The sequence below is a fragment of the Phallusia mammillata genome, chromosome 5, assembly GCF_965637545.1.
Source record: "Phallusia mammillata chromosome 5, kaPhaMamm4.hap1.1, whole genome shotgun sequence".
Lineage (NCBI taxonomy): Eukaryota > Metazoa > Chordata > Ascidiacea > Phlebobranchia > Ascidiidae > Phallusia > Phallusia mammillata.
The window spans coordinates 5,013,064-5,033,821 of record NC_137256.1 but is presented as its reverse complement, the minus strand read 5'-3'; the positions used below and the strand labels follow the sequence as shown (position 1 = coordinate 5,033,821).

The 20,758-nt window shown below is 37.7% G+C and overlaps 1 protein-coding gene across 2 annotated transcripts in view; it reads left to right on the top strand.

Moving 5' to 3' along the window:
• Positions 1-20,758, top strand: part of LOC145228980 (multiple epidermal growth factor-like domains protein 8) — a 29,723-nt gene that overhangs the window by 3,752 nt on the left and 5,213 nt on the right. Inside the window, exons 10-42 of one of the 2 annotated variants that reach the window (XM_080094209.1) lie at positions 260-389; positions 543-608; positions 674-873; positions 1,574-1,726; positions 2,434-2,635; positions 3,086-3,167; positions 3,236-3,365; positions 3,431-3,587; positions 4,191-4,309; positions 4,627-4,858; positions 5,438-5,633; positions 6,061-6,172; positions 6,229-6,416; positions 6,682-6,932; positions 7,631-7,815; positions 7,971-8,095; positions 8,659-8,953; positions 9,816-9,941; positions 10,115-10,251; positions 10,369-10,455; positions 11,091-11,281; positions 11,660-11,790; positions 12,224-12,404; positions 12,974-13,283; positions 13,533-13,755; positions 14,493-14,622; positions 16,509-16,626; positions 17,225-17,395; positions 18,495-18,743; positions 19,232-19,446; positions 19,642-19,689; positions 19,876-19,933; positions 20,054-20,326. In XM_080094209.1, coding sequence (XP_079950335.1) covers positions 260-389; positions 543-608; positions 674-873; positions 1,574-1,726; positions 2,434-2,635; positions 3,086-3,167; positions 3,236-3,365; positions 3,431-3,587; positions 4,191-4,309; positions 4,627-4,858; positions 5,438-5,633; positions 6,061-6,172; positions 6,229-6,416; positions 6,682-6,932; positions 7,631-7,815; positions 7,971-8,095; positions 8,659-8,953; positions 9,816-9,941; positions 10,115-10,251; positions 10,369-10,455; positions 11,091-11,281; positions 11,660-11,790; positions 12,224-12,404; positions 12,974-13,283; positions 13,533-13,755; positions 14,493-14,622; positions 16,509-16,626; positions 17,225-17,395; positions 18,495-18,743; positions 19,232-19,446; positions 19,642-19,689; positions 19,876-19,933; positions 20,054-20,326 — 5,471 coding nt within the window. Of the gene's footprint in view, positions 1-259; positions 390-542; positions 609-673; positions 874-1,573; positions 1,727-2,433; positions 2,636-3,085; positions 3,168-3,235; positions 3,366-3,430; positions 3,588-4,190; positions 4,310-4,626; positions 4,859-5,437; positions 5,634-6,060; positions 6,173-6,228; positions 6,417-6,681; positions 6,933-7,630; positions 7,816-7,970; positions 8,096-8,658; positions 8,954-9,815; positions 9,942-10,114; positions 10,252-10,368; positions 10,456-11,090; positions 11,282-11,659; positions 11,800-12,223; positions 12,405-12,973; positions 13,284-13,532; positions 13,756-14,492; positions 14,623-16,508; positions 16,627-17,224; positions 17,396-18,494; positions 18,744-19,231; positions 19,447-19,641; positions 19,690-19,875; positions 19,934-20,053; positions 20,327-20,758 lie in introns of both variants that reach the window. The other variant, XM_080094208.1, reaches the window with a different exon arrangement.

The following is a 20,758-nucleotide window of genomic DNA, read 5'->3' as shown; positions in this document are numbered from 1 at the left end:
AACTATATGGCCAATGTCATGTCATTAGCCGTACTGTTGAGAACTTTAAGGTTGCTGTTTGCAGCTAATGTTTCAAATACTATTTGTTAGTTCAAAATAAGAACCTAATGTTTTTTGTGAGGGTGTAATGACTGACACAAAAACAAACCTACTTAAAGTCATTTGTAGTCATTTTTGAAAATGCTATTAAAAGGTTGAGGTACATCAATACTTACGTTGGTATTTAACAGAAATATACAAATGAGCAATTTACTTGCAGGTGTTGTTGATTTTTACTTGAGCAAGGACCACTCACCCCAACTAGCACAAAGAGTGTTTCCAAATTCTCTACCCTCGGCAAGCTTATTGAAAACTGTTACAGTTAACAGGACGTTATCTAAACTCAGTCGGTATGTCAATAAGAATATGAGTTAACTTTTTAAGGTATCAGTGTGGGAACTTGACCACCTGCGCCCTAACATTGGAGATATTTATGTTTATACTGTTACAAAACGACAATTTGTTTGTCAACTTTGTTAAAAACGAGTTTTTTTTTGTCACAGGTTCTACTACAAAATTACATTTTTCAGTCATAGAAAAGAAAAATTGCAAGTTAAGTGGTTACAAAGGTATGGCATATACATATTTAAATTAAGTTTTAAACCAATTGTTTGATTATCTGGGTTTAACTTAGAAATCAGTTCTCCACTGTTGAATACGAATATTTGGAGCCATTTCATTCACCGGTAGAAGAAAATTTATGCAAATCCTACCACAACTGCTTTCTTTGCCTGGCTGACCTTACTTGTGCATGGTGTTCAGGTCTAAAATTATGTGTCACAAAACAGAAGCAATTTGAAAATTACCCCTTGGGCTGTCAAGTTCACAATACAGGTAAATATTGTTTAATTACTTAACAATATCTGCTTGGCCATTGCATGCAAGTTTCTTCTGTGGTTTATGCCTGGTTGTGGCATTGAACAGAATAGGTAAGGAATGGCTTTTTGCATCTTATGGATGTCTACAAATAAGGCCTATCTCTTGTCACCAGCTGCAGTACTGAGACTCTATAACAGTGGTTCCCAAACTTTTTTCTTTTAAGGCGCATTTTAGAAAAAACAAAAAATATTTGGCGCACTTCGAACATTTGAATAAAACATATATTGACAAAGGCACTAACTATGAAGTCATAAAGCCGCTATACAGGTCACTCTCATAGTTAAATAGCCTAGTTGAACATCTCAGAGACGTGGAGCATGTTGGCCTAGTGGTCTAAGCACCTGGTACTGCTACTCTACTTGATTGATTTTAATTTCAATATTTTTTGCGGCACACCTAATTTGGGAACCACTGCTCTATAGGTTGAAACAGTGTGTCAGAATTACTGTCTGAAAAAATTTAACAAACTAAAAAAATTGATGCAGTTTTAAAGAATTCATTTCAAAGGGTTTTTGATTAAAGATTTACATACACATGATTAAACTGGTAAATAGCTGTATTACCTAAGCTGACAACTGTTTAATGCAGGGATTTACTGTGCTATAGGTTTTTGAACTTTGTGTTGAATAATTCCTTCCTTTTTTGTGTATTTTAGGAATTTCACAGGTTACACCATTAACTGGTCTAATTGTTGATGCACCAGCCTGTCCTGTTTGTGCTGATTACGGATCTTGTACCGATTGTCTTGTTGACAACAGCTGTGAGTGGTCAGTAGAAGGTGGATGTGTAAAAGCAAACACGAGTGCAGGTTGGCCATAGATTAAATAATATTCTTGTACTTCAAACACACAAATTTATTAACAATAACATTCAATTATTTTTTTTTCTGCCCCCTAACCACGCTATCTGTATTGATGTGTTTATTAGTAGTATATATTGATTATATTATTGGTCATCTTAAGCAGGGGCGGCAACCTTTTAGGCAGCACATGCCAATTTACTTGCTATTTCCATGTGGTAAAGACTTTGCATGCCAACATTTTTTTCATAGGCTGTTTGTGCCAGCTTTAGTAATAAGGAGAAAGTAGAGTGTTTTGTGCGTGTAAGGTTGGATTTTAAGACAATGGCATGATAAAAAACTGAAAACAAGCAGTGTAACAACTTAACAAGTTAAATTACTGCTGCGATATAAACACGCAAATCGGCTAGCGTGCCATGTCAAATTGCATCACATGCCAGGGGTTGCCGACCCTGATCTAGAGATTAAAATTACTGTACTCTGCTTGCTAGTCGTAAAAGTTGCACGATTAGCGTCTTCTTGTATAGTTTTTATGTGACTATACTGTCCCCCAAGGTTTGTCCTTATTTTAACAAACAGAAGCTTAAAAAAATTATTTGCTATATTCTTTGTACTCAAAAATCCATTTCGCAAAGTAAATCAATTTGTTACCTTTCATTCCTATTTTTACGCCTTGATCAATGATAACCCCGGTTAATGCTTGGTTCGTTTTTCAGGAGAAAATATTAAACTGGCTTCGGCATGTCCAGACCCATGTTCTGTGCACCAATCTTGTGGGGATTGTATTTCTAATTTACATAATTTGCAATGTGTCTGGTGTGCCAACTCACAAAGCTGTTATGGATTTTCTCATCACATTCCATCACATGCCTTCGGACAGTGTGCTGTGTGGTACACCAAAGAAGATACATGTGTGAAGTAAGCATAGTTTTTTCATGATTTTTCTGTTTTGCGTGAAATAAAATGTGTTTGATACTTTTTAGTTTGCTTTTTCCGCTGTAGTGGTGTCTAAATTTTTTTTGATTTGTGGCCTACATTTTTATTTCAAATAAGTTTATGGCTTACCACAATCAACTAAACAGTTAAAAAAATCTTTTTTAACTTATGATAAGCAACCAGGTTTAACTTAACTTGTGGTCCAATAAAAGAGTTTTCTTTGCCACTATGGCCCTCAGTTTGTTAATACTTGATCTAGCGAAAAAAATTGTATCTTATAAAATATATTTATATTTTTTGTATTCATTCTGTAAATGTATATGTGTATATGTATATTTTTTAACAATAATTTTGAATGTATGATATGTTACATTGCCATAACACTCCATGAACTCAGCTAAGTGTAGTACCACAAATGTATTGTTTATGCAGTTGCAGTGCTGCCACAACTTGCAGTGATTGTTTGGAGCAGTTTCAATGTGGCTGGTGCAGCAGAGTATCCAATGCCTTGGAGGTCAGTAGGGCAAATGTAAATTGCTTAGAATCAAACAATAGACTATATTGATTTGGCAACATTTGCAGGGAAAATGTCTGCCAGGCGATTTTCTTTCTTCGTACAATGCCTCTGAATGCATTGTCAGTGGTGATGATGCAAAAACTGCTTTGCAATGGGATTATGAGATTTGCCCTGATGTTGATGAATGTGCAGTTGGTAAGAGTTTGTTTTCAAACTGTTTGAATTTATTTCAAGCCACTGAATTGGGCCTCATTTTCTAGAAGGAAAAAATGGTTCTTCTCTACATGAATGCAGTGCAAATGCTACTTGCATAAACACGTTTCATTCCTACAGTTGTGTATGTAACGCTGGGTTTAGCGGTGATGGTAAAAACTGTCATGAAGTTTGTCGAAGAAAATGCTTGCATGGCAACTGCAGGTAAAATGACACAACATTGACAATATACATTATGTACAGAACTTTGACAATATACAGTTAATGTGAAAATATTTAAAACACAATAGTGTATGTATTTGATTGTAAACCTCACACAACACAGTTTGCAATTGACAGTGGCTTACATTATTTTTTTGTACCTTAACATGTGGCAATCCTAAACATTTACCTTTCTTGTACACTCTAAAACAGGGGTAGGCAACCTGCGGCCCGCGGGCCGCATGCGGCCCTTCAGTCAAGGTTGTGCGGCCCGCAAAGACGCTTGGATTTCAAAAGTACTGGCAAATGAGTCCAATTATAACATATTTTTGAGCTGATTAATGCGCCTGATGCTAGTTTTCTGCGATCTGGCAAAATGTGGCTAGATTTAAATACGAATTATACTTGTAGTTAAGCATATTTGGTAAGAAACCAAGCAAAATCACTTTGTGTTATACACAGGTGCGGCCCGCGATCCCATTTTGACATTTATAATTGGCCCTACAGTAACAAAGGTTGCCCACCCCTGCTCTAAAACAAGTCTCTCAGACCCTTACAAGTGGCCAGCACCCCTTGTTAAAAGTAACATATTTTTGTTATATACAGTGGGCATCCTGACTATCGGTGTATATGTGACCTTGGTTGGACAACCAACCCTAATGCATTGGTAGATTGCAGTGTGGACTGTGGTTGTAACTTTCAAAGTACCTGTATTACTGGAATAGGTGAGCTATTCATCAATTTTCAAAGTTACACCCAACCCTGCTTAAAAGTCACAGAAAAATACAAATTATACAAACCAGTTATTTGAGAAAATTTTGACTTGTTTAAAATTACGCAAAGAAAAATTGCCTGTATAGAAGTACACTTATGCCTAAGTGGTAAACCTAACATTTCAAGCCTTTGCTGTTGTATTTACAATTGGCTGGCTGATTGAACCCAGTCTCTTCTGATGTGCTATTGACATCAAGCATTAATATTTCATCGCCTCAAATCTTGAAGAATATTGTATCATACATTTCTTCATAATCCTATTCTTCAGGTGTGTGTGACCGGTGCCATCACAACACAAATGGTTCTTTATGTGAAACATGCAAAAGTGGATATTACAAAATCCAAAGTAATAAGACAGTTTGCAAACAGTGCAAATGCAATCGCCATGGGGATCGTTCAGTTGGTCATTGTGACGTAACCACTGGCAACTGCACCTGTCTTCACAATACAGCAGGTTCAAATTGTCAGCATTGCCTTCCTGGATTTTATGGTGACCCAAGGTAAATGCAAAGCACCAGTTTGTATTAAAATAGGGACTTTTCAACATGACGAAAATAAGACAATCTTTTTTACAATCACAGGCTAATATTTTTAGACACCTACTTTGATTTAGGTCTGCAAAATGATTTTTTATTGCGACATTTTTACATGCATTTATGTAGCATTAAAATACTCTGTATAACTCATAAACTTGCCATAATAAATTTTGTGTCAAAAAAGATTTGTTCGTATGATTTTTATCTTTGGTGGGCGGCAATTAATTTGTTATGCTCACAATGAGTCTGCCTTCAAGTTAACTGTTTATTGCAAGTCTATCATTTTGTATTTTATCTTTTCGACTTGGGCAGTTGATGACTTCAATTTAGATAAACCCATCCGGAACCACCTGCTCAAAGATACATAAACCACCAAGATAGGATTAGAAGCCACAACTCTTTAAACACAAAGGGGTTGCAAACTCGGGAATCATAGCAACTTTACATGCAATAACTTGCCAATCTTATGAACATTTAACTTACCACTAGACTGTGTAACTAACAGAGATAATGCATGGTTACTACATTTCTATTTTTGTGCAGAAATGGTGGAAGCTGTTACAGAAAATGTGAAGGACGCGTTTTGTTTCCTAAAACGGAAAAAGCTGGCTCATTTGGAGCTTGGAAAGTTTCAAAACTTCTCTTTCCCGACCTTATCAACTGCATGTGGGTGGTTGAAGCCAAACAAGATGAGATAATACAACTAATTGTTGACAAAACTATTCAAGTTGATTGCAAGGTATTTATTATCCTTTCCTGAAGGGGGTACATATTGTTTTTGTCCATTTTTACTTCTTGTTTTTTTTCTGTCTAATGTGTGTATGTTCTCCTGTTTGGTCAAGAAAGAGTTATTCAAATTTTTTGATTCATGCACTGTTTAATTAGTTGGTTAAAGTTGATCCTTCTAAAGTTTGACTCTTGAAATCCTTGTAATTTATGCAGAAGCTGCGAGCTTATAATTATATTTTTTAACCAGTTAATATGGTTTTTTTACTTGGTGGTTTGCATTTAAACCGTTTTAGGCATTATGTAACTTTTAGTTACATTCTACAGAGTACAGAGAAACGAATTTTTGTAGATCAACCTTATATCATTATCAGGGAATATTGGATATATTTTTTAATGCCTGATATTAGAGAGCAATTGTGTTTTTATGTTTCATTCAGACTGAACAAGTTTTTGTCTATGATGGTATACCCCATTCCGTAAACTCTACAAAACTTGCCTCCTTATGTGGAAATACGTGGGAAGATGCTGCAACATTGTTTGCTGAATCAGGTAAGAGCTTGCTCAGTAACAACAATAAATTGTAGTTCAAAAAACTTTTTGTTTAGGCCTTCTCACTGTTGTTTATGAGGCTTCAAGACAAAATTTGACATCACTTGGTTTCAATGCTTCATTCAGCAAATTTTCACCCTGTTCGAATGCAAATAATTCTAAGAATCAATGCAGACATCCCCGAGTGACCTCTCTATGCCCTAACAATTGCTCGGTTAACTTGGGCAATGGTTTGTGCAAAAACGTGAGCTACCTTTGTTGTATTTTTTTTTTCAAATTTTTAATCACTAAATAAAAATTAATTAAGTTAAAATTTCAGCAAAATTAACGTAGCTGGGAAACTGTTTGGAAAAGTTACCCAGTTAGATACTGTTGTAAAAGGCAAAATAATTTTAAGAATTTATGTCAATACAGGCAATTTCCAAACCCTACTATTTCTATTCCGGGGCATGGACTTTTCTGCTAAATACCTAATAAACCTGATCCAATGTATCTCTTTCCAATTCCAGGGTCTATGCCACTGTACAGCTGCATTCACTGGTCCAGGTTGTGATTTACCAGTTAGTAAAATCCAACAAGCAAGTTACTGGATGTTGGAATGGGATGCAATTCTACATGATTTGTCTCACAAAGCAGTTGGTGACCGAACAGCAAACGACCTTCCACATCCTGTTCACGGCCACTCACTTCTATCAGTAGGATCTGATTTGTGGCTGTTTGGTGGAAGGACTGACAATGGACCAGTTGCTGATTTGTTCAGGTAGTTTTGAATGTGTAGATTAGTGATCATCAACCTATGTGTTTTGCCATATCAGGGTAGCAAAAGGTATTTAATGTATGCTGCAAAACATTAGGGATGGGCCCAGTCAAGCCAGAACCCGAGTACTCGGTACCGAGCATCGCTGTTTTTGATGCTCGGTGCTCGGCCGATCAGTTGCACGAACTGACCTGAGCGTTAAATTTGCATATTCATGCCTTGCTAGCATAGGAAACTAGTGTTCAAAACGTGTCCAAGAACAAAATTGACCGTTAGATGAAAAACATGTACTTCTAGTGCTTGGACAGCTTAATACAATACACCGCTGGTCACTTAAGGGATCTGGAAAGCTACAAAACAACCTGTGTGATAGAGAATGGTTGTGACATCACAATGTATTCAAGCATGCTCGGCCGACCACTGAGCATTAACTTGAGATGCTTTTTGAGATATTCTTCAGCACCTAATCCACACAAAAGTGTCAAGCTTTAAATTGCTTTGGCCTGTTGAAAATGTTTCTAACATCCTAATGCCACCAATATAGGAAAAGCTCAGTGATTTTTGTCAGTGCAAAATAACTGATAATGCAGTGAAAAAAAGTTTTTGCATTAAATATTTGAATGACACAAAGCTGGTACAAATTTTTATAAAAACCTTGTTTGAAATGTTTATAGAGGTAAGCTATGTATTTTTCTATTCAGATATGCCACTATCACCAAGACTTGGAACAAGATTGAACAGAGCAGTACCGAATGGCCTACAGGCAGATACCTTCATGCTGCTGCTACATATGGCAATTCCATATTGGTGTATGGAGGTTTCACTTTTAACATGTCAGTGTCAAATGACTTATGGAAGCTTGACCTCAGTGATCCTCCAAATTATGGTAAGTGCCATTAAGGTGTTACTTAGCCCTAATGCTTCGAAACCTTTTTACTCCTAGGCCTATTTTTACATTATTTTTTCAAATAGCCAGCTTTTTGCCCTACATACCAATGTTTCATTTTTGTGTGTGTTGGTATAAAATGGTTTGTTTTGCAGTGTGGAAATTGGTCACTACACCCTATTTTGTTCCATCGATGGCTGGACATAGCTTCACCTACTGTGGAAATTCACTATTTGCTGCAATCGGTGGATTCAAACCTGCAAACGGCCTCAATGCTAATGTAATGTACTTTGTATGTAAATTACCCAATATAAATAGTTTAAGCATAAAAACTTGTGCTGTGAAGTAAAGGTTGCCTTCAAAGTTAGGGCAACTGACTTACGGATAATATATGCAAATTTCCAAAGTGCAGCGTTTGGGTTTATTTATAACTATAATAAACCTCCGTTCACTGTACTGGTCCGGATCTTTGCCGAATTCGGACCAATCTTGAGGTGTAGTTTAGTAAGGCTTTAACTAATCATATTGGTCAATCTGGATTTTCGCCGAACCCGGACAAATTTTTTTGGTCCAAACGGGTTTCGAATTAACCGAGCTTTAGTGTAGTATGGAACAACTTAAGCAAGCACATTATCATATATGGTGCCACCAGACTATATAATTATGTAAGCACTGCTGTTAAGTCTTTAAACCTATGTAATGAAATAAGCAGCACATTTTAGCGAGTATTTTTTCTGCTTCAGTTCCTTGGTGCAGGTGTAAATAGTTGTAATAGTTTAAAAAAGGCTTTTTATGACAATTCCAATAGTTATAAACCGTTACGAAAAATGCATCAATTTTTAGGTATACATTTTTAATACAAGTGACCATTCATGGAACAAGCACCTTCCCATTGGCGGTGTCCAATATTCCGGTGTGTTCGGTCATTCAACCATCTACGATCAAGAAACCAACTTGCTGTATGTATACGGCGGGCTACTGTACGACAGCCATTCCAATACTATAAGGCCGTCTTCCCGTACCTACACCTACAGTCTACAGCACAAAAGATGGGCTGTGATTATACCCTCACCCAATCAACCCAAGCTATTTGTCCCCCCAGCCAGATATTTCCACTCAGCAGTGTATTATAACGACGGTAAGGATTTTAGCAAATTTATGGCAGTTTTTGTTGTAGTGCATGTAAATTTAAGTGGTGTAGATTGGTAAAGCGATGGTATATAATATTACTGGATATAACTAATAGGGTTTGAATGGATTTTATTTTGGAATGATATACAAAAACTGTATTTATTTTCTCTGAGCACTATAATAGTGTTCATCGGTTTGGCTTGCGTACCTTGAGTATTTTAGCACCGTAAAAGCACAGTAGAGTTTTGAAATTACCTAGTTTGCATTTTGCATTGTATTAAATTTAGGCCCTCGCGCACTTTCAACTGAGGCTACACAGGCTCAGCGGTGGACCCGTTGATTCCATAGCACTGTTGCCTGCCTCTTATGCTGGACATATCAGCTTCATAGTAGGGGTTCGCCAGATTAACAACCAATTTGGAAAAAAGGCCATTACAGAAACTGCAGTTTCCCTTTATTGCTGATAATGCCCGTCGCGTTTATGGACGAAACATTAGCAAAATTACAAGTTCTGTAGCTCAAAAACAAGTAATTTCTATAACTTGCACTACTTAAAAACGAAAACGAAATATAATAATAACAACCTGGTCGTTGCCACTGCAGAAACAGATTGGAAACATTCGCTGTAACCTGTATATCCCTAATGGCCATTGTTTACTTAAAATGCTTATCAAATAAACTACAAGGCGTTGTTTAAACCTTATCGCTTATAGCCGTCTGCATTTGTTTGGCGTAACATTGTGTTAATAACTACTATAATCGTGTACTCAATTGCATGTGTACTAATCAAGTGCGGATTTTACCCTTTTTGGTAAGGTAATGTTGTATTGCTATATTTAGCTTAATACCCACACATTGACTCTTTTTAGGAACATCTCGAGGGTTTCTGGTTATGGGAGGTTTAACGTACGACAACACAGTGGAGAGTGATACATGGTTGTTTCGGTTTGATTGTCATCTGTGGACAAATCTCGCGTCTGCCCAGAGTGGAAAAGGTTGGTTTTTACTTGCATGTCGTAAAACCCAACTGACTAAAAGTTTGTTTTAATTTTTCGACAAGTTAGTTAAAAAAGCAGATATAATTTATTTCCCCCTCAAGTAGGAGAATTGTTAATTCATTTGCCAAAGTGTAATTCCTGTTTCTAAAATCTTAAACATTTTTCTTCAGTTATGGGTTTAAATTTGTACGCTGCGAAACTGGGATACATGATGTCTGCAACATCGGTTACCTCACGTGACTCAACCAAGTCTGCATATTATGTGTTTGGCGGAAACAGAGACGGTGTATTACTTCATCAGTTGCAGGTTAGTGAAAAACAACAAAATATTTTGATTTACATAAACCTCTTGGCAAGGTCGTTTTGTCTTTTTAGCGATGCTGTTTCGTTTAGGTGTGTTAAGTGTTAACAATACAATTTTCAGGTATTTCGCGTTGTATCGTTGTGCTACGTGGCAAAGAAAAAATGTGACTGTGAATTTTTGCGAGCCGGCTGCCTTCTCTGTATATCGGTAAGCAATAGGTTAATTCTCTGATCTAACGTTTTTCCACTGGTTTAGTTGTCGGACTGTATACATTAAATTTGACCCCAGCTGAATTTAATAGTTCTTTAAAACTTTTGATTTATACCTAATGGAGTTTCAAACACGACTGATTCTGCCCATATGGCAAGTTACATGACCTTGTACTTTGGTCAGGTTTGTCCATTTCCTGTTGGTACACATTTCAAGTTGACTTGGTGTTTACTTCTAATGTGTTTCGACTTTCGATGTCGATCATTGTCTGTATGTTCTATGAACGTTTTGATCAACGTTTTTTTAGATCACCCGTTCATGGTTCTATTTGAATAAAGCAATAGCATAGGTTTACTGAGTAGTTTTTGCCTCGGCATTACCACTCGCGGATAAAAATTCAAAGAAATTACAAGACATGAAGTTTCTCTTTATATATCATGTGTTGGTCGTAGACTGGCGAAAACTTTTGAATGGCGTGAGATGCCATTTTTAGATGCTACTGACGTTTTGTTAATCTTTTTCACAAATGTTTCATTAAATTTAAGCCCAGTTTATCTATTTCATCGCGTTGTCCTCATTATGTGTTTGCACAAGATTAAGCGACAGACTTTGAAACAATATCTTTTTTGTAGAACGAGAAATTCATTTGCGCTCCCCTGAGCCTGAGCAATATGAGTGATTCTCAATGTAATCTGCTCAACAATTATTCATCTCGTGCTGAGAACGCGGTTTCCACACAAACATGCAAACCTACCAACACCAACTTTAATCATTGCTCGAACTACGATCTGCCTGCAAGACTCACGCATTGTTCACAGATCAAGTAAGATGTAACTGATGCTACAAATTGATTTAGATTTCGGATCTAAAAATGGCAAAGACATTTAAATCCAGATCGTTCAAAAATTTGATAATGTTTTGTTAATGTTTTATTACAAACACATACGAATCCGGTTAATCGCATGACCAAGTTGTTAAGCCTTTTTATGCAACTAAACGGATTATGCAGTTAGCCAGGCGATTTTCTTAAGAAATAGTAACGGCTGGGATTTATGATCCTTGTGCAAATAAACGGATTATGCGATTAACTGATTTCGTCTGTAATCCAAAAAATCAACTTTTGTGTTGCGAATTAAGTTTCTACATTAAATAAGCGACTGTTGCCAAAGTAGTTCGTATAACGTGTGTTTCTTTTTTGCAGAGATTGTGAGACTTGTGTGGCTCGAGTCCCATTTGCTTCAGGATCTTATTGCAAATGGTGTGACTCGAAATGTGTGCAGGAATCACATCTCTGTGTTGATGCTTTCCCTTGTGATGGCTGCCACAAAACTGGTAACTACGGTACATTGTTTTATCAGTATTTCACTACAACCTTGGCTTCATTGGGGGTCTTAACGAATAATGTAAGGAATTTAAACATTAAGTTTAATACAGCAAAAGGCCCAAGCAAAAGCTGAACTATGTTGAATATGCGATTCGATGCACCAAAAAGGCTCAATCAGACACTGAACCATACGAAACGTTAAACTTTAAACAGCAATAAGGCTCAACAAATACTGAACCATATTGAATATTCGATTTAATACAGCAAAAGGGCCTAGCAAAATACTAAACCACTTAGAATATAAGATTCGATACAGCAAAAACCGAACTGTACGAAATATTAGATTTGATACAGCAAGAAGGCCCAAACAAATTCTGAACTCTATTGAATAATAGAAAAGATGCAGCAGATCACATTTTTGATGAAATCTTGTTACTTTAGGATGCCAACCCTGCTTTGCACAAACCTGTGATCAATGCCTCAGCCAACCAGGCAACTGTACGTGGTATCAACTTCCAACCACCGACCCGAACGACGGCTGGAAATGTTCTTCATTGAATGGTGGCAATGACCGTGTACCTCCACAAGCTGTACCTATCACAATGGAACGCTTGTCCCAAAGGTAGGTCAACTTAAATAGTCCTGTTTGGCATTTTAGTTTTCAATTCCAGTTTTCACTTTTTTTCAAATCCTATTTGTGAAATTTAATAAACTACGGTAGTTATGGGTCCCCTTCACATGTTGCTTTTGTTTGCACTTTTTATTTTTTGGTCTAACACTGGGTTTGTTCCATGCGTTTGGTCAAGAAAGAGTGCTTCAAACTTTTAAAAAAATTTAAATTTACGCACATGTTAGTTAGTCATCCAAAGTTGATCTTCCCAAAATTTAATCCCGATTACCCAGTGGTTCACCAACAGGCCCCAAAATGTGAAATTCGACAAACGACAGTACTTCTTAACATTAATAAATTGTTTTTCTATCCCTTTACATAAGTACTGCAAGATTTTGAATTTTCTATTGAAATTTAGAGCTCAGATGACTAATATAAGATTTGAAAGCTGGCCTTAACCTAAATACATTCGTGCTTAACGTTTTGGGTTTGCAGTATGATGGCATTCTGGTCAAAGCGATTTGCATTCTGAAATATACCAGTAGCAATTCTAATACATTTTCCTTCAAAATGTTGCGCAGATGCCCAACAAGCTGCAATTCTTTTCTGACTTGCGAAACTTGCCTGTCGTCCACCGGCGGCAACGAAGCAGGTCCCGCCTCTTGCCTTTGGAGCGCCACCTATCGGAAATGCATCAGTCCTACACAATCCTTGTTACGCTGTGCTGACGGTTCTTGTGGGTTCGTGGTGCGCCCCCCAATGGCGTCGTGTCCGGTTACAGATTGTGAGCGTGTTACTTACTGCAGCGAGTGCATCCGGCTTCGGGAATGCGGCTGGTTCGGATTGGACGACGGAACTGGGCGTGGTCAGTGCAGAAGAGGGGCGTATCAGGTAACTGTCGTGTCCATGCAGTCATTGTGGGTCCCCTTCCCTGAGCATATTGTTTTTAACTGTGTTTTTTTTTCTGTTTAACGCTGGTTTGTTATAAGCGTTTGGTTAAGAAAGAGTGCTTCAAACGTAGAAAAAAATTGACACACGTTAGTTAGTTGTCCGATGTTTGACCCCTGGTGATGCAGCGGTTCACCCACAGGCCCCTAAAACGTCAAAAAAAATATTTACGTGTTTACTCTTATATTTCAGGCACCAAACAACTCATCAGCCATTCCCGGTTTACCGTCGACCCAGTGGTGGTATATGAAGTGTCCTCCGGAGGACGAGTGTAAAAACGGCCACCACGACTGCTCTGAACAGCCTCCTGAGTTCAATCGTTGTGTGGATACGCTTGAGGGATATAAATGCGCTTGCTTGACGGGATACGAACGACCAACGCCTACAGATAAATGCTTGCCAGTGTGTCGTCAGAGTACGTATACCAAAGGTTTATAAGTTTTGGTCTCGTTTTGTATGAATAAAGGCACCCTTATGCTTTTTCTAACAAACCAATCTCGCGAAAACTGTTGCAAAACTAAATGAGCGTTTTGTTAGTGACCTTGTTAACATTACGTTGCTAGTGTGCGTGATCAACGTTGTAAACTAAACATGGACCAGTTGAAGTAAATAATATTTCATCTCAACTCAGTATTAAAGCTTGTGCTACCTTATATTTTTCCATAAACCACGCCAAAATCACTGTTTAAGATACTCGACCGAACGCAGTTGAATATTAAATACTATAGTGACATTTTAACAGTTTTTATTGCATTTTTATTTGGTTTTTTATTTTGTTAGCTTGACAACTAAGATTAACTTTAGAATGAACCACATGTGAATTGTGAACCATGTGCAAGGTTTAGTACTGCTGAGTAAACTACAAACAAATGTTGCAAAGGCTGGCCTTTCGATATTATCAAATGTGTTACACTTCATAAGTGCAAGTAAACGAACTTTATGCTTAATAAAGCATGATTATATAGCGTTTTACATTTTCCATGCTAATACTTCCTCAGGTAATAATAATAGGGTAATTTATGCTAGGGTTCAACCAAAACGAGCACCGAGCACCATAAACGGCGATGTTTGGTACCGAGGGTTCTGGCTCGGCTCAGCCTATCCCTATAATATCTGCTGAAGAGACTAGACCTTAACAGGCTTGTGTTGTAGGTTGTGTACACGGGCAATGTGTGAGACCGGACGTGTGTGAGTGTGATTTTGCCTTCACCGGTTCATCATGTGACACAGCATGTAACTGCAGCGGCCTCAGCGACTGCGAATCGAAGGATCGAAGGGACATGTAAGTTTTATGGACTGTTTGTGCCCAATATATTCCAAATTGATCATGTTTTGTATAAGGGTTGCCATCGACAAGGACCCCAAATTAAAGACAACCGAAATATTGAATTTCACACGAAACGAAACAAACGTTTTTGAACAAATCTTTGCAATTTTACGACCATGTCACATACCGTATTTTTTTCATATTTATGGGTCCCCTTCCCTGAAGGGGACACATTGTTTTTGTCTATATTTTTTTTTTCTTTTTTCTTTTTTTCTTTTTTCTTTTTTCTTTTTTCTTTCTAACGCAGATTTGTTCCCACGTTTTGGTCAAGAAAGAATGGTTCAAACTTTTTCAAATTTACACATATTACAGATATTGGTCTAAAGATGGTCCATGTGAATTTTGACCCCGTTTGAACCCTCGGTTCACCCACAGCCCCCCAAAACGTGAAATTTTTAGCGCGGATTTGTTCCCACGTTTTGGTCAAGAAAGAATGGTTCAAACTTTTTCAATTTTATACACATTACAGATATTGGTCTAAAGATGGTCCATGTGAATTTTGACCCCGTATGACCCAGAGATTCACCCGCAGGCCCCCGAAACGTAAATGTGTCTAACGCTCGTTTGGTCAAGAAAGACACTGTAGGCAGAAGTACCAAGAGAGTAACTCACTGGTTTACGATAGCGGGAGGGCTCAGCTTGACGTCGGACAGACGTTTTACGAGACATCGTTTCAGTGATTAGAAATCAGCTGTTTTGCACAGCAATGCTATGTCGTTTTATTAAGTTATCACTCACATTTTTAGTTTTGGCGAAGGTTTTACACCTATGACGTGATTTAAGCCTAATAACCGTGCTTCGGTTTTGTATATGTCAAGAAAAACTTTGTTAATAAAAGTTAAGATGAAAAAATTAACTTGACTTTTTTGCCAAATAAATGTTTTTTTAAATGCTCGCTGTCAGGTTGGCCGCCGCATGATCACGGGTTACTTAAGGTCAACTAGTCGGTATTACAAACACAGCTCAGAACTTTCTTCATAACGTAGCGTTTTTTTAACAATCAATTTAGGAGTCAATACTCAAGGCATGTATAAATTAGGCTTAACAGTATTGTTGCACACGAATGACGGCGTGCTATTGAAAACGGTGTCAAAAGGTCAAACAGTCGTTTGGCGTGTGCACCCTGAGAGGTTACTACAGGTCAATGGTACTCATTTTGCGAAACAAAGTTAAATGAAAAACAATTTGTTATGTATACACTTGTAGCAAATTGCTTTTTAATTTAAAGTGTCTGTAACACAACTGTTACAGCTTTCTAAAAAAAATTGCCCGACCTTGGAGGACTATATCTGGGTTAAAGCAAGAGATTAGATTTAAGTCTTTGTTACGTTTTTTTAATGTTTTTGTAATTACATGAATAGTGCAAAAAGAATACGAACAATTTTTTTTATTGTTGGGTTAATGCTTTCTAAAAATTTGTCCTTAAGAATGTAAAAATCACCGCAACATTTGTTTACCGTAAATCCGCACAAACATGCGTGTGGGGACCCATTAGTTTTTGTTTACAAAAACAATCATATGTGTAGATCAAATGATGTGTATAGTAAATTGGTAAATATCGTAACTATAGAATATATAAAATGGAAGTATATCAGAAAGCCACTCTTCTAGTTTCTTTATGTTGTCACAAATTCTCGGCGCTAAAACATGTTATGGTCTGTTACGAAACACCGGACAGACGCCAAAGGATAAAGATAGAAGTTTTGTAATTGTTGAAAAAAAAGACAAAATAAGGACTCGAGTCAAAACAAGGACATTTCTTAGAAATAAGGGCAATTATTTTTTCTAAGCCATTCCCTTCAAAATAAAAACAAATCTCTAATTGAACGTTTTTTTTTCAGCTGTCTTAAATGTGTGAACAACACGCGAGGCGCTCACTGCCAACATTGCAAAGTCGGATTTGTAGGAAATCCTCAACTCGAAAGACTTCCCGGGGAATCCCCGTGCGTCGCATGCGAGGTGACTTGCTTTTTATGATGATTTACGAAATTCCTTTGTACATTTTTTGACTTCCATTAGTGCTGCATTCAAGTGTTCTTGGGCGAATATACCAATTTGTCCATACCAAAAATGAACCAGGTTTTGCTGCGTTTTTGGTGTAAATGTTGTTTACTGTTTACGAATACACCGAAAATATACCCGGTTTTGGGTAGAAGTGTGGTTTACTGATCATTCTCTACAAATACTAAGTTGTCCTTGAAAACATTTTGCGTTTTGCGCAACATAAAGTTTTCATGAGATGTTTCGCGCCCCAAAAGCCCATCCTATTTGGAATAGGTCGATTCGGAAAGCAAATGGTTAAAATTATAAAGTGTTGTGTGCAGCTGTAAAAACGTTAAGCACTGCAAAACCACATATGTATTTAGGTTTTGGTTGTGGACCAAATTTTGGTATTGACATTGAACAACAGCTTACGATAGCACCACTGCAGTAAAATACTTTCTGGGGAAAAATGTGTGGTAATATATATGCTGTACTTTTGTACATACAAAAAGCACCTTAAAAATGACAGCAATAAAAAATGTTGACTATTTAAAAACGGTTATTCTGTCGACAGATAATATGTAACGGTCGATCAACGAAGTGTGTGGAGAAAACCCATAAACGTAAATCTTCAAGCCATGTTAGTTTGTCGGGACCAAAGAGTGTGGAATTGACGCAATGTCTCAATTGTTCGGGAAATAGTGAGGGAGATCATTGTAAAACTTGCAAAGACGGATATTTTATGGTAAGTGCATGTAGATCATGTCTTTGCTGATTTTTTTTGTAAAAAGTGCTTGTTCTAATGTTGGGATTGAAAACAGTGGCATTGTCATCAAGGACGTTTCATGTAACTGACACATTTTTGGTCAAATACTTTCATACAGAAAATAATACACTCGCATTAGTACAGCGGTTCCCAAACTGGGGTCCGCGGTCCTTTAGGGGTCCGTGAGGCAATTTTGGGGGGACCGCGAAGCGGTTGAAATAATTCTATAATCTTATTTGGCGTCAGTTTGTGCCACTAAATAAGTTTAAATCAAAGTAGAATTGAGAATCAACTGTCTCCATTGCTAAACAATGGCCTTTATTGAATGACAACTATAAAAAATGCAATTGTTCGCGCACAATCGTAATGTTTTTGTCCTGTTTGTAATGGCACATGCTGTCTTTGGATGATTGTTATGCGCAATTTTGCACAACTAGCTAAAATCCTGCAATCAACTTTCGTTTTTATGAAATACACATTTAGGCTTAAGGACCGCGAGCCCTCGAAATAATGGCAAGGGGACCGTTTAGAAAAAAATGTGAAAAAGTTTGGGAACCACTGCATTAGTACCAAACTAATTATTCGAAGTACTTGTACCATTTCGTCGTGATAAATTCACCTTCGGGCGGGAACGTGGCCGAATGGCCTGGCGCGCCTGACCCCCATACACCTGATCGGGATTCGTCCCCGGAAGTATCGTGGGTTCGAACCCCGTGAACGACAAAGGGCAAATTTCAGTTCTCGGGCTGCCGCCTGATTGTCGAAAAATACAATTAAAAAAAATTCACCTTTAAAATTCACTTTTTTACAACAATAACTTACATCTGGCCTCTAAAGTTTGATTCGATGCCAGGTTTAGTGAATTCCGTGACTTAGGGGAAAACTGGGGTTTTATTCACGATGAAGGGTAATAAGTAAAATGTCATATCAGACTACAGGAATCAGTTTGTGTAAAAGTGTCGTCACCGGCCGATCTGTCTAACCAACTATACAAATCAGACGATTAGTGTCAGTGAAATCTTTTGTTTTCGTGATTTAAAATTCATGGTTGGACCACAAATTTATTCTTTTCACGCAGTTGGACAACAAGTGCCGCCCGTGTGCTTGCAACGGCCACGGTGACACTTGCGATCGAGCCACAGGCGCCGACTGCAACTGCAGGAACAACACACACACTGATGACACTGATCACAGTTGCTCATCGGGCCACACTGAAGGCGGGGAATCCCCGTCGCAGGCACCGAACGACTGTTGGAAGAAACAATGCAACTTGTGTCAAGAAGGTTTCGAGGGTGACCCGACCGACGGCGGTCAATGCTTTCGACTGGTCAGTAGCAATCGCCTTTACCGTGTATTTGTTTTTGAAGTTTAATGGCGAATATAACATGCTAAATGGACGTGATATATTTTTATGCTTTGTCATTCAAACGTTTCGGAAAAATGTTTAGGCCTTTATCAGTGATATCATGGAAGCATGTCGCTTTTTACGTCTTTGGTCGAAGTAAGTGATTTACCCATACTGGGTAGGCTAAGATTCTTCTATGATGGAATCACCGCAATATAATTACTACCATAATTATCAGGGCAAAATGAACACAGTGAAGTGGAAAATTTCGGATAATCGTGAAAACCGGTTAATTGGGACAAAACGCTTGGCAAATTGGAATTCCATTTAACCGGTTTTTGTACTGACTTACTATGTGATCAATCATTGAATAGTATAGGTACATATAAATTGCAAGTTGATAGAAAAGCTATTTTCCATCATGTATTTGATGTTTAGGACTTCATTGACATTTTTTCTTCTTCCATCAGGTCCACATGAACCAGGAATGGTGTTTTAACCCGAAGTTACAACCAGGATGTGTTAAACAATATGAACGTGAAAAACCTGAACTTCCGCCCGGTCAAACCCTACTTTTCGCCCTTCACCCGAAATACACAAATGTTGACATACGATTGCTTATTGACGTCACCAAAGGCGAAGTGGACGTTTTTATTTCCGACAGTTTCAAATATTTTAACGTCAGGTAGGGTATTGTTTTTGGCGTAGGGGTCAGGCTCGCCAATGATTTGCGAGTCTATATTAGAGTACTTATTGATATGATTGAAACTTTTACAATGCATTTTTTCTGTTTCTGTTTTTCCCGAATGTATAAACCAGTTTGATCTTAGGTGTATTGCACATTTTTATTATTTTTAACACCGGTTGTTTTGTATTTTAGCCTAAACCCACATACTTGGGAGCACGTAGTGGAAAAGACACAAAAAAGGTAACACACCAAAGTATGTTTTTCAAATTTTACTGAACTAGCTACAAAAAAACTATTTGTCAACGAAGTTATGGTTTTGATACGATTCCAAATAAAATAACAATAGAACTTTAGAAACGTGTGCTTCTTAGCTTACGGACTTACATAAAATAATGTAAATTAAATACCCCAATATTATTTCAATAGAGATAAAAGATCTCCCTCAGTGAAAATGGAAGAACCTACTGTTTCCGATTCTGTACCAGTAAGTTTACAGCTATTCTTAGTTTTTAAATGTATAAAAACCTACAAAATCAAACCGTATAAAACAACCATCTATTTAAACCCATAACATTAAATAATTCGGGTTTTAATCTCGAAACAGCCTCGACAACCAGAGTACCGCACAGTGGACGCAGTCAGATTCAATAATTACGTCACGTTGGCACCGGGCCAAGCCATCACAATCCGGGGGGTGAAGAACCGGTTAGTGATCTCCTCCCCACACGTCGGTCACGATTTGCAAGTCACTAAGTTTTACGTCATACTGATGGCGCGGAAGTCGTCTCTTGGTGACGTCACTTCTGACGGATCCCACAGAGGAAAAAGATCACCTGGTCAGTCTGTTCCTGCTGCCGGAAGATTGCTTTTCAGACAGGTTAGGAAGTTTCTGAGTCAGGAATAAGAATGGCCGGGAAAAGAAATTGTATGTTACGCTTACACAACGCTACATAACCTTGGCCAAACCTGAATTATTCAAGAACAGATGAAGATCATGATTTTTTATCAACACAATACGAATCTTTTTTGCACGAGTATGTACACTTGGGAAAGTGTATGTTGTGCTAGGGTACATCTACTACCGTAATTATGGGTCCCCTTCCCTGAAGGGGACACATATTGTTTTTGTCTATATATTTCTTTTTTCTTTTTTTCTTTCTAACGCAGATTTGTTCCCACGTTTTGGTCAAGAAAGAATGGTTCAAACTTTTTCAAATTTACACACATTACAGATATTGGTCTAAAGATGGTCCATGTGAATTTTGACCCCGTTTGATCCCTCGGTTCACCCACAGCCCCCCAAAACGTG